General features: G+C 34.0%; 1 protein-coding gene across 1 annotated transcript in view; it reads right to left on the bottom strand.

Moving 5' to 3' along the window:
- The window catches only part of Erbb4 (erb-b2 receptor tyrosine kinase 4), a 1,078,513-nt gene that overhangs the window by 269,747 nt on the left and 795,745 nt on the right, over positions 1–13,021 (bottom strand). Inside the window, exons 14-15 of the mRNA XM_057755450.1 lie at positions 11,905–11,998; positions 4,212–4,366 (exon numbers count right to left, since the gene is read on the bottom strand). Of these exons, the coding sequence (XP_057611433.1) occupies positions 4,212–4,366; positions 11,905–11,998 (249 nt within the window). The remainder of the gene's footprint in view (positions 1–4,211; positions 4,367–11,904; positions 11,999–13,021) is intronic.

Raw genomic sequence — 13,021 nt, 5'->3', positions numbered from 1 at the left:
AAAGTATAGATTATGATATATTTAAGATGTCCTTGTATTTTAGGTTCTTCATTGATATTATATATAAGCAGCTAATTGGAACATAAAATTCTTATTGATTGAGCAATGCTAAAAAGTAGGAGAAACATCAAATTTTGAGAAAAAATAGCAAGGGGCCAAAAATAAGATCGGAAATAAAACCATGCAAATATTAATGTTCCAAAGCATAATATTTACAGAAATTCATAACATTATACATACTCTAAAACCATCTCTAGAATTCAGGATGGTGGGACAAGTTTAACTTATGTTTGCTGATACTGATATGTAAGTGCCTTTTTCTACCTACATGACAACATTTTCTACCTACATGACAGACATTTTGTGAAAATATCCAGTTTTTGAAATGAAATTGAAGGATATTTTCAATTTTATTAATATAAAGGCTACAGATTTAGTTCTACTAGCAGATTTTATTTCTATCATTCTATCTATGGTTATTTTTCATTATTTAAACTTGAAAACTAGAAAAAGAAAAATTGATAAAAGAAACTAAGATACTTGTCAAAAATAATAATAACAAAGCTTTAAGATTTTAAAAGCATCATTCAATGAAAGGAGCATTGCAATCCATGTCTACAACGCAAGTTTGGATTAAAATAAAAGGAAATGAAGTAGATATTAATTTATCATAGAAATAAGTGATGTCACTGTAGAAAAGAACGTCTGTAGTCATTATGCATTATGTAATAAATTTAGTTTTTGTTTTGCTTATTATAAATTCAAATATTATTGTTGTACTTCAATTTCATTCTTTGTTTCTTGTTCCGTTTTTGGTGTTTGTTTGTTTTTGAGACCGAATGTTATCTGGAGCCCTTACATACTTACTCATTATGTAGGCCAGGCTGGCCCCAAAGCTATAGAAATTTTCTTCCTTCTACCTCCTAATGATTAAAGGGGTATGTCAACATCACCAAACTTCACTTTTTAATTGTTTTTATTATTTTTTGTTCCAACTCATCATTATTGAACACCATAAAAAGGTATTGCTTGGTATATAAATTCAATAACATAGTGTGAGTCCTTATAGATCAATGAAAGTTTTAATTCTGAAAATGACTTTTGATTAAAAAGTAGTTCTCCTAGGTGGGTTTAATTTGTCAACTTGACACACAGACTAGATCATCTGAGAGGAAGTCTTGATGGAGGAATTGCCTAGATAACATTGGCCTGTGGGTATATCAAAAGGGTATATCAAAATTAATAATATCTTGATTATTAATTGATGCACATGGACTCATCTCATTATGGGGGCGCCTACCATAGGCAGGTAGTCCTGAGCTGTATAAGAATGTTAATTAAGCAATGAGTTTCTGACCAACCTGCAAGCAGTGGTCCTCCATTCTTTATGTTTCAAATGCCATCTTGAGTTTCTGTTCTTACCTCCCTCAACGATGGACTGTGACCTAGAAGTACAAGCTGAAATAAACTTTTTCCTACTCCTAGTTGCTTTTGGTGATGATATTTGGATCAGTAACTGAAAGAAAATAGTTTGATTAGCATGCATCCCACAGAAGAAGCTAAAGAATGACTGAAATAAGAATATGTTGATAAAAATGTGGCCTCTAGCCAAGGCAAGAAGAGACATTTTTTCTTTTCCTTCCTTCCTTCCTTCCTTCCTTCCTTCCTTCCTTCCTTCCTTCCTTCCTTCCTTCTTTCTTTCTTTCTTTCTTTCTTTCTTTCTTTTGTCCCTTCCTCCTTCCCTCCCTTCTTCCCTTTCTTCCTTTTCCTTTTATTTTTCTGCCTTCTAAAAATATCGGTGAGAGGTTTCTCATCAGGACTAATGGTTCGTCTTTTAAAAAAGTACTAGAGGGACTTTTAGAGTCAATTTATTGAATGCAGTTTTAGAGTAGTAAAAATACATTTCAAGTATAAAATACATAATTTTATTTTTAGGGAAATCATTAAACTGCATTCGAAGTACAAACTTATTTCCTAAAATAATGTAATTGGAAAGTCTTTTTCCATTAACTTGGTTATTGAACATCCTGATGGATATCGGCATATGGAAGGGAACCTGCTTTCTGAAGTAGAACTGGCCTGGCAAGAGCTCACACTTACTAATATGGTCAATTAATGGCTGAGCTGAGAAATAAAAGAGAGTCATTCAGCCCAGCATTCCCTCTCTCCGCAATCTTTCTCTGGACCATAGCTCTATATGCTCATACTCAGTCTGAAAACAAACTTCCCAGTATATGTTTCTTTAGTACAAGATGCCAAGGACAGTGGGTATGGTGTGATCTAGTTCATACAATGTAGGAATTGCTGATAATGAGGAAGGGAAAGCTCAAAGAAAGTAACAACAAGACCTCAGGACAAAGTCCTCGTTGGAGACCCTGGAAGATGCTAAGAAATACGACATCCTCTGATTCACCATTATTCTGCAGCCACAAGCCGTTGAGGGCATTTTTCTATTTATTTAGAGGTTCCCATTAAATCTCAGCATCCCTTTTGTATGAGATCTAAGCTTCATTGCTATGGTAATTTGAACCCTTTTCATTGGCCTCAACTTATACCATCCCCTACTATATATGCTTTCCTTTATTATACAATTATGATTTAAAAGGCTGATGAGGAAGACACTCCAGCCACACATCCAGACTAGGCTCTTGTCTCACTTTCATTTCCCTAATGGCGTCATTGTAATTAGATTTGCAAAAACAGCAAAAGGTCTCATTTTGAATGGCAACAGCTGTTGACATCGACATTATATTGAATAATTTACTGGTTTAATTTTAGTTGCAAAACAATAAAACCCTCTTGTGGATGATTTTTGCAGGCAAAGTTTTCTCTTTCTCTTGCTGACTCTTCTGCTCCAGTAGCACCAGGTTTTATTTTTTCATAAAATAGTTTTAACTCAAGTGTACCAAAACTCACAAGGGGAACTGTTTATTACTTCTGTTTTCCTTGAAGCAAAGTGTGTAGGTGACTGTCTCTTCCTCAGTCTGTGTGCTTATGTAGAGACTGAGGAGTTGGCAGGCAGCTCTTCTATGCTGCATTTGTGTTCATGGGGCAGAATATTGCTGTACCTTTTGAGCATCTGCTACTACATGGAGTGACTTAGCTGATTTCCCGACCTGTAGGAAATTATAGCAACATCCAAAAATTGATGTTTTCTTGGCAGAAAATAATGTTGTTCACTTCACTTTTTCAATATCTTCTAACAGCTAGGGCTCAATCTGTCAGGACAATCTCTTTACAGAACCTCCACTTTCTGCCAGATATAAAGCACCCAAGATAACTCTCAACAAGTGTGTACATCTGTGTGTTTCTCTGCCTACACTGAGAGTAAACACTAACAAAGAAAGTGAGGTTTTTATGATGAGAGAATAGAGTGAGTTAGCTACTCTTAATTTTAACAATATTTAACTTTTCTAGGAAACAAGTAGAAATTACTAGTGAGATAAGATATTTTTCAAAGAAATAGATTAGAATTTGTTGGAGTTGGCATTATTTCCTTTTGTATACAATGTTCTTTTTTTGATATCTCCATCAATGGCCATAACATCGAACAAAAACAATCCCTCCAATTTGTGTTTATAATTTTTAATATCATAGGTTATGCTACATGGCATGTCCTTTTGAATGAAAAATATGTATGTATCTTTCTGAATTGTTTCATGACAAAGAACTCTACATTATAAGGAAACTACAATAAAATGTCTCATACAACTATATGTTATGTTGTATGTACACATATAAGCATATTATTCCTGTTTTCTTCTCTGCTATGATTGCATAGCATCAAATTTCATTGAAGGATGAATCCAAGGCAGTCATTTTTAAAGACATATACTCATTTTAAGTTTTGACAATAAAGAATTAGAACCACATACGAGAAATCTCTCATACATGTATGGCATTGTCTAAGATACACTAATATACACTGAGTCTACTGTAAAGATTGGACAGTTTCAAGATTGCATTCAAATCATACTGGCTTCATGAAAAAGTTTCTAAGGTGGCTATAGGTAAATGATCAGTAGAGACATTTCAGAGGTTCACCTAGAAAGAATACCATTTAAAATTAACATTTAAATTATAAAGATGAACAGCATTTCCGGAGGCTATTGTAATGCAACTAGACATCATCACAGATACTGATACATATGTTCATCCTTTGAACTGAAAACATGTCCATGGTTTCACACTTGGCCAGAAAGGATGCTTACCCTTGGGTACAGTTGGGATGGCATGGGTGGCATTCCCGATCCTGATCTGCATACTTGAAGATGAAACTGTGAGCTCCCTGTAGGCCATCGGGACACTTCTCCACACAGTTTGGACCATCCTTAAAATGAGAACATTTTGTGCAATTGTCTGGTCCCTGAATAGGAAAAGAAAAACAAATGTGGAGAAATAAAAATGGGTTCAAATCCTTCTGAAAGGCATTTGTGTAGCTTAGTTTCATAGATTTTTTTGAGTGACAATTAAATAAGTCTTCCTATGAGAGCATGTCCATCCACTAACATGGATGTGGTCAATGAAGTATAAATAGCACTAAGAGAACGTAAACTTCTACTTTACTCTTCTGTATATAAACCATCATCTATTATCATACTATCAAATTTCTTCAGGGAACATCTTCCTTTTGAAATCAGTTCATCTATTCTTCATGTAATATCTCTGTGACTTAATTTGAACTAATGTCTCTCAATGGCTCTTTCAAAAGGGTATCAACATTTTCATCTTGTGGTTCATTCTTAATTGTATTATAAAGTAACAGTATATCTATATAATGAAGTTTCCATTGTATGTTTTATCACCATTAATTGAGAAGATAAATCCACAAAATAATGAGAAATAATGCATAATGGAAATTAGAGCACATTACTTTTCATAGGAGGCAAACTTTCCTAGTGACTATTTGAAATAAAATTAAAATTTAGTTTGATTGAATTATCAGGTATCAGACATCCTAGACATATATGGCTTGGTGCTTAGGAGGAATAGCTGATTTGCAGAGAACCGGCATTTAGTTTCCAGCACCCACACAACAACTCACAGCTGTGTGTAACTCCACTTTCAGGAGATCCAACACCCTCACACAGACATACATGCAGGCAAACACCAATGTATATGGATAAATAATAAATAAGTAATTAAATAAATTTCTTGGTTAGTCTTTGTCTTAAATCATCTTATGCTGATGTTTAAAAGGAAGTGATATGCAAACCATAGGGCAATCTTTAGAGTCTTTTTTGAATAATACTTATTCAAAAAATAAAATATTAAAAATTATATAATAACAATTTTAAAATAAAAAATGCCTGGAGAATCTTATCCAATGATGTAGGTATCATGAAAATTATTAATTAAAATATAGTGAACTCACTTTGCATATTTTCTCTTACAATATGCATGATTTTAATAAATAGAAAATTGATAAACAACACTAATATGAAAACATTAACAAAAATAGTATATATTCATTTGTAATATCTACTTTTATTTTTAAGACAGTGTCTTCTAGTGAAACCCAGTGTTCTCAAATCTATAATTCTCACTTATCAACATCCAGATTGTAGAATTAAAGCAATGTATCATTATGCTCAGTCTCAAGATTTTCTTCAGAAGGGCCCAAATCTTTGCATATTCTGTTATTTTGATTATTATCAAAATACTATTATCCCTCCTTTCTAGCCACTCTCTTTGCTTAGGGGTCTATGACAATAAAATTACTTGGCTGACTTGTTTGGAATTTGTTTACCTCCAGCTCTACTCTTCCTGTTATATACCCATGTCTGTAAGCCTGAACAATTATTACAGCACACCTGAAGATAGCTTAGATAAGTAGGACATAGTGAGTATTCAGGGACGCAATTAAACCAAATTCATATTTGCTAATATTGTGAGCTTGAAGCCATGCTAGGAGCGCATTATGCTGAACTGTTAATAAGGGATGACTGTAGTTATGTTTATTTGTGGGGGTTAACTTAACTATATACGAATGGCAACCTCAAAATCAGCTAGATATTATAAGTCGGTAATATAAAGCAAAACCAAAGATAAAAATTGAAGTATCTGATGAAAAATAGTGAAGTCAAGAAGAAAATGTAATCATAAAAGAAACTAGTGAGCTTAGATCAAGTAGCTATCTATTCCATTGTTTTGATGTGAAGCAAAGAGCTAAAAGAAAAGAAAAAGAAATTAAATTAGCATAGGAAACCTAATCCCTGTTCTAACTTAAGAGTTGCTAATGGTAACTTCTCATTTCCTCCCAAAGAAGAATACTTCACATGCTTCCAATTTTAACACCTGCTCATGGGTACTTAGGCACGTAATACTACCTATTATACAGAATCATTTGCTGTGCAAGTATGTTCAGTGGCATGACTTATTCTACAAGACAAGAGACACTGCTTATTGCGGAACACAGAATAAAGCTTGTCATATGTAAATATGTAAAGAGTCTGAGTTAGGCATATTTTTCTATTAAATTCTTGTAGTGGAAAATAATACCCAGGCAAAAAAATCTTAGCATACAAAATGTGATGAATTAAAATTAATTAATAGTTAAATATAGTCTAATGCAACCAGTTAGTTTGTGCCTATCTGATTCACCATGAAACAAAAACCAACGCCAGCTGACATAGCTCAAAGGCATTCTAACAAATCTCTAAGTACTTGAAGTGCACTGGCTCCCATTTCACTTTCATAACAAAAGACAAACATCTAATGCTCAGTCTCCCCTATTGTGCTATTCCCAAGGCACAATAAGACTCTGGGGCAGTGAGTGACAAAGTTGTGGAGATGAAGGATGCGTCTCCTTTTTCCTGGTTCTAAACTGCCTCTGGACCCAATAATCTAGACAGGCAGCATAGTGACAGACTAAATCCTAATGTGTGCATGATGTTATTTTTCTCAGTGGCAGTTTCTTATCCCAGGTAGTTTCTACTGAATAGAAAGCTACTATTTACCACCATACAAAAATGTTCTCTCATCCCTATGGGAAGACTGCCATTCACCTGTCAGTGCAGGTGAGATAAAGCTTACATTGAACAATGAAATGGAAATAGAAGCCTAAGTAAGGGGTGAGGGCTGAACTCTCCAGTCTCCTTTCTCTGTGTTGCCACTATCAAATGCTTCGTGTAGAAATTGACATGCCATAAATTCAGAGCTTATGGGTCATAACAGGAAGATGGCTCACTTTGAATATTTCCAAGATTTTCAGAGTACCCTGCATAAAAAATATTTAATATGCCTTTCTGAGAGCAAAGAGAGAATAGAATTGACATATAAGCACAGCTTTGATGAACCATTCTAACAGCTACTTTCCATTTTTAAAATGGTTTGAAAGCTTGTTCTCCGCATCCAAATCTGATTCTTCTATTCCTGCCTCTTCAGAATCTGCTTCGACCTCCTGTAACTGCTGGATCCCCCTTACCTATTTACCTTTCCACAGTTTCATTGTACAACACTGGAAGAAAAACTGCAATGACTGGAATGAAAAACTTAGAGTCACAACTTCTACAATGGAGTTGAAGCTTCATGTCTCACTGGCTTTTGAAGTGACTATATAATTATGGTTAAGTTTATTCATATTTTAAATGAGGAATGCCACAATGTTCCTCAGATTTAACAATATTGGTGAACTTAAGTAGTTATAAAATTTTACCGTATTGGAAACTTTGACAAACTAACCATGAAATTCTCTCTCTCTCTCTCTCTCTCTCTCTCCACTTCACACTTTATTCTTTATCTTCCTTGCCCTTGTAACGTTCAAGTGTTTTGATTAACTGCCTTTTTTGTTCTCCAGACATATAAAGTCTGTATTTTCATGTCACATCTAGTATCATAAGCACTGCTGTGATGAAACAAAAATGTTTATTATGTCTACTTTTCATATCAAATAATTTTGAAGAAAATCCAAAGTGTTAGTTGGTTGGAATTAAGACTCTGAGTCTCATACAAGTTCAGGGGGTGTCATCAAGCATTATAATTTTTATAAAATGTTTGCATCTTTTAAAAATAAATTGTCTCAATTTCTTTGAAGAACATATAAGTGAGAAACTATAAAAATATACACATTGAAAGAAATTAATAAACAGGTTAATCACTTATAAAAGTTCATGTAGCAGAAGACAAAAGAGCAGAAGGAGCACAGGGGGAGATGGTCGATGCTCTAAGACATAATCATGCAGAATGGGATTTGTATTATGCTCATGATAGTGAGAAATTTATTAACAATTTAAAGAGTATATCTTCTTTGGTAGAATGGAGAAATTACCTAGAAGACAAGAAGAGAAAATATATGGGGAAAGACGTAGCACAAAGCTCTCAAAACATGCATGATGTCTGTTAAGTCACAGCTGTAAATACGATCTACAGTGAGCTTCATAATTATCATTTTTGATTAGTAAATAACATGATAATTGAAATTTCTGACATTTGAAAACTAGTGTAATCACATAAAACGAATGAAGGATATATGCTGATATCTTTTGCATGAAATATCATTGTTTTCTTTTTATGTGCATTGGTGATTTGCCTGCATGTAAGTATGTATAAGAGTGTCCAGGCCCCTGTAACTGGAGTTACAGAGCATTGTGAGTTCTATTTGCATACTGGGAATCGAACCTGGATCCTGTGGAATAACAATTCTGTTAACCACTGAGCCATCTCTCCAGTCTGGAAACATCAAATATTTTAAAATAGATATCTCCTACGAAATTATTCTAGCAAAATATGGTGTATCGAATAATATACTTAGACTTCACTTAAACATAATAATTTTCTACTAGTAAGATTAATTATACTAAAAATATGAATTATTAATTACATTTGGCTATTTTTAAATATAAAAAAATTTAAGAAAGTTTGAAATATTAAGATAAATGAGCTTTAAGATGTAGAATGCAAAATATTTAATATGAAATTCATCTCTGATTTTTTTGAAAAATATTTTGAATGAGTGTTAATATGTAAAAAAACAATGAAGTATGATGCAAAGCAAGCATCTAAACAATGACACGTACTGAACAAAGTAAGGACACTTCTCTGAGATTTGAAAGAGTAATAATGGAAAGGAAGAGGAAATGATACATGTCATGAAAATATTAAGTCACAGACAGTAGCAGGAAATACACAGGGAGCAGTGGAGCCAGAGAACCTGCAACAATCGACAAACTAAACAATTTGCACATGGGCAAACTTGGGAGTCTCTTTTTCAGTGGTATTTCACCACGCCTATGTTTAATAAACATTGACTATATCCAGAGCCATCTCACGATACCAGGCATAGCAGTAAAAGGCACAATATTGTTTATTTTATTCATTCATTTTAAGCTTTTAAACTCCAGAAGAAACTTTGTTTTCATTCATTACTTAATGAGGGTCTTTGGGGTCCAGCCCCAAGGTCCTCTTCATGGTTTAGATTGGACACTATAGAAATTGAAAGGAAGCTTTTTCTTAGGGTATCTGAGAGCAAAAGAATTCTCCCACACTGTGCTGCCTCAAACAAGTCTCTATTCTTTTGCTTCTACTCTAATTTATCTACCCTCTTTCTAAATTCTCCTAGTTGATTCTTCTTTAGCCTGAACACTCTCTTCTTATAGGAGGCTTGGAGAAATACAAAAATTACAAGAGCTATCTCTCATCAGTCAAAATCATATTCCTAAGGAAAGCAATAATGAGCTGAGACATTAACCAGGGCAACACAGGATTCCAAGATTATAGGAATAAGACCATTACCAGACAGGGTGTGCCCAGTGACAAACTTTGAGCCATAGATTAGTTGTCAGCAGACTTTGTAAGCAAAGAATTGGCATGCTACTCTTGGATTACTTTTTCGAGCAACCTTGGTTGCCCATCTGTGACTTTGACCTTGTGCATAACTGTAAAGTTTTTTTTTTTCAGGCTTATTACTAACTAGCTCTTTTTTTCTTTTCTTTTTCTTATTTATTTAATTATTAAAGATTTCTGCCTCCTCTTCGCCACCGCCTCCCATTTCCCTCCCCCAATCAAGTCCCCCTCCCTCATCAGACCAAAGAGCAGTCAGGGTTCCCTGCCCTGTGGGAAGTCCAAGGACCTCCCACCTCCTTCCAGGTCTAGTAAGGTGAGCATCCAAACTGCCTAGGCTCCCACAAAGCCAGTATGTGCAGTAGGATCAAAACCCAGTGCCATTGTTCTTGACTTCTCAGCAGTCCTAATTATGATCTATTTACAAAAAGCCTTTAGTCCAGTTTTAACTTGCTCTGTGGTCAAAGAGAGTTAATTGCATTCCGTTAGTCTTAGCAAAAGAAACAAAGCAGACTTTTAAGTATCTACAGTCTTTGTGGAACAATGGATTTATTTATGAGGAATATTCTGGTATATTTTCTATATATCAAAATTATACAGATAAATGAAAAATCATCTTCTTGACCAGCCACAGATACATATGCCTATAAGACTGAATTGTAATCATGAGATTACTTATACACATCACATGAGAATACACACTACAATACAGGTATTGGGGAGATATCAAGCTGCTTTAGCAAATATGAGTTTCTCTGAGTCAATAGTCCTGCACGTCTTACCTGGACTGGATTAACCTCCATCAGAGAATCCCTCCTCTGGTAGGTTGGTATCTGAACACTAGTTGCCACCTACTTCAACTCTCATGGCCTCCAACACCTACCACCAAATAGTTACCTAAATATGCAAGCCCTAAGGATCCCAGGTAGACACCTCAGCTTGCTTCATGAACAGACTAGGCAAACTTCCTTTCCTTTTATAGACTATTTTTTATGGAATTTGTATGTCTCATGTAGCAGGTCAACTGTGTGTTCATGACTCTTCATAGTAAAGAAAAACTAACTACAGTTGCCCTTGGACATACTTTCTTAGAGGCCAAGGAACAGTAATTTGTTCTTTACATTCATGCTTCATGGCACATAACTAAGTTTCTGTTTCTGGAAGGTCTGCCTCTTCATATACTATTGAACTTGTGACGGTCCTTTAGAGAAGGTTCCAGAATGGCTCACTGAGGACGCAAATATATTTATGTTAATTAAATACTGAATAAGTGAATATAGAAAAATATATGCTCTTTAGATTTTAAATACATTTTTTTCTGAAACTGGACTTATTTCTTGCTTATACCCAAATGTTGATCCTCACGCTAATTAATTAATACTGATGTCTCAGTATTGGAAGAATAAAATAATTGTCTGAAGAAGGATGAATGCATCCCTTTCTAATGACAAGCACAGACTGATCTCATTGTTCAGAGAACCTCAAGTGCTGGAAAACTAGTGGGAGTAGGAGTTTGCTGAGGTTTAGAAAAACATTCTCCCTAATAGAACTTTGAATTGTGGATAAGGCTTCACAGTTCTTAAGGTTTTCATGATGGACATCTACTCCTTGGATTTATCTCTCTAATACAATACTGACTCTACTTCTTTAGGTATTAGTTTAGGGAGCTCTTTTTGCTCCTCCTCCTAGTATGCTTCATTTTGCCATCATCAGAGACATTGAAAATTTCACTAAAGCAACATGAACATTTCACTTTTACGTCTTATTTTCTCATTCAACTGTTTTTTTAAATCTTCTGTACAGATTTCACTAATTCAATTATCATTTAAGTGGATCACTTGTATATCTTTCTTTCAATAGTGTGTCATGTTCCAAGACAACTCTATATTCTTATTCTTCTGTTCAAATACAATGTTTTGGGAAAAATATTTATATGATATTAAATTTCCTAATATTTTATCTCTCCTACTAAACTGTATGCTTCTGGATTCAAATATTAAACATGTTTCCCCTCAGTTTCCTATAAGTACCAATTTAAAGAATAGATTGACCCTAAACAATGGCAACACATTTATATACATGATATCGAATAAGCCATCACACCCACTAACGTTTTCGGCTTACCGGTCCATGACACGTGAGTAGTCCATCTTCCATCTTCTCACACTGGGAGTCACACTCAACACAGATGGAACCATTTTCAAACTCTCGGAATTCCCTGTGAAAATATCAACAGCATGAGGAGGTGTAAGCAAACAAGCCGTCAACTTAACAAATGAGGCAACATCTGCTGAGAGTCCTAGTGGCAGTGTAAATTCGTGAGTTTGTCTCTCTACTGTGCTGGGAGCCACAGATGCATTTTCCTGTGCATTAAGGAGGAAGCTTTCTATTAAAAGAAAAGATATACAGCAGCCAGATGGTTCTATTTGTTCTCAACTGGGTTCACCAATTGTCTCATTCTGTCAGAGAGATTCTAGTGCTTTCCAAAAATAGAAAATAATTCTCTTTTGATGACACAGCAGAATAATTTCCACTTCTTTGAGAAAGACTATTCTGCTTGTTTCCACATGAAATATTACCCTTGATTGAAGTTTTAATTTTTAAACTATTGCAGTGTTCTAATTGCTGAGCTATATAAATGTTCTCCAACCTTGTCCTTCAAATTTAAAGACTATTAAACTTACTTTTGGTCAAACTTCAAAACAGACTTTGATATCTTATCTCTTTTTAAAACATCTGCCTTGGAGAATTAGAAAAAAAATATCTTTTTATGCTAGATTTTATTTTCTTATTGATCAAATATCACAGCATTCCTTTTAGTCTAAATTCTTTTTGAAGTAATTCTATATGGAATAAATTAAATATTTTATTTTAATGTCTGTAGTATAAAACTTTATTACTGTAATCTACCAGGATTGGGACTATCTATTTTTATATCAGTATATTTTATGCTTATTTATATATTGTATGTTTTAAATACATAATTATTTCATTCAAAGTCTAATATAAATATTTTACTTTGATAATTGGAATCAAGTCATCTATACTATGCTAAAATTACATTGTTTTCACTAAAATACAAAATGAAATATTGAGTGAGATAATTTAGTGTCGCTTAGGAGTCATTAACAATGTTGGTCATAAAGTAAATCTATACATATAATTTATTCACAATTTTTGCCTTTGTATCCTGAGCTATCTTTTGAAACCAATATTAACATGAATAGTGTAATTATAAATT

Source organism: Chionomys nivalis, chromosome 2, assembly GCF_950005125.1.
Source record: "Chionomys nivalis chromosome 2, mChiNiv1.1, whole genome shotgun sequence".
In the NCBI taxonomy this organism is placed as follows: domain Eukaryota; kingdom Metazoa; phylum Chordata; class Mammalia; order Rodentia; family Cricetidae; genus Chionomys; species Chionomys nivalis.
Note: the sequence above shows the minus strand (reverse complement) of the source record. Positions and strands in the feature narration are given on the sequence as shown.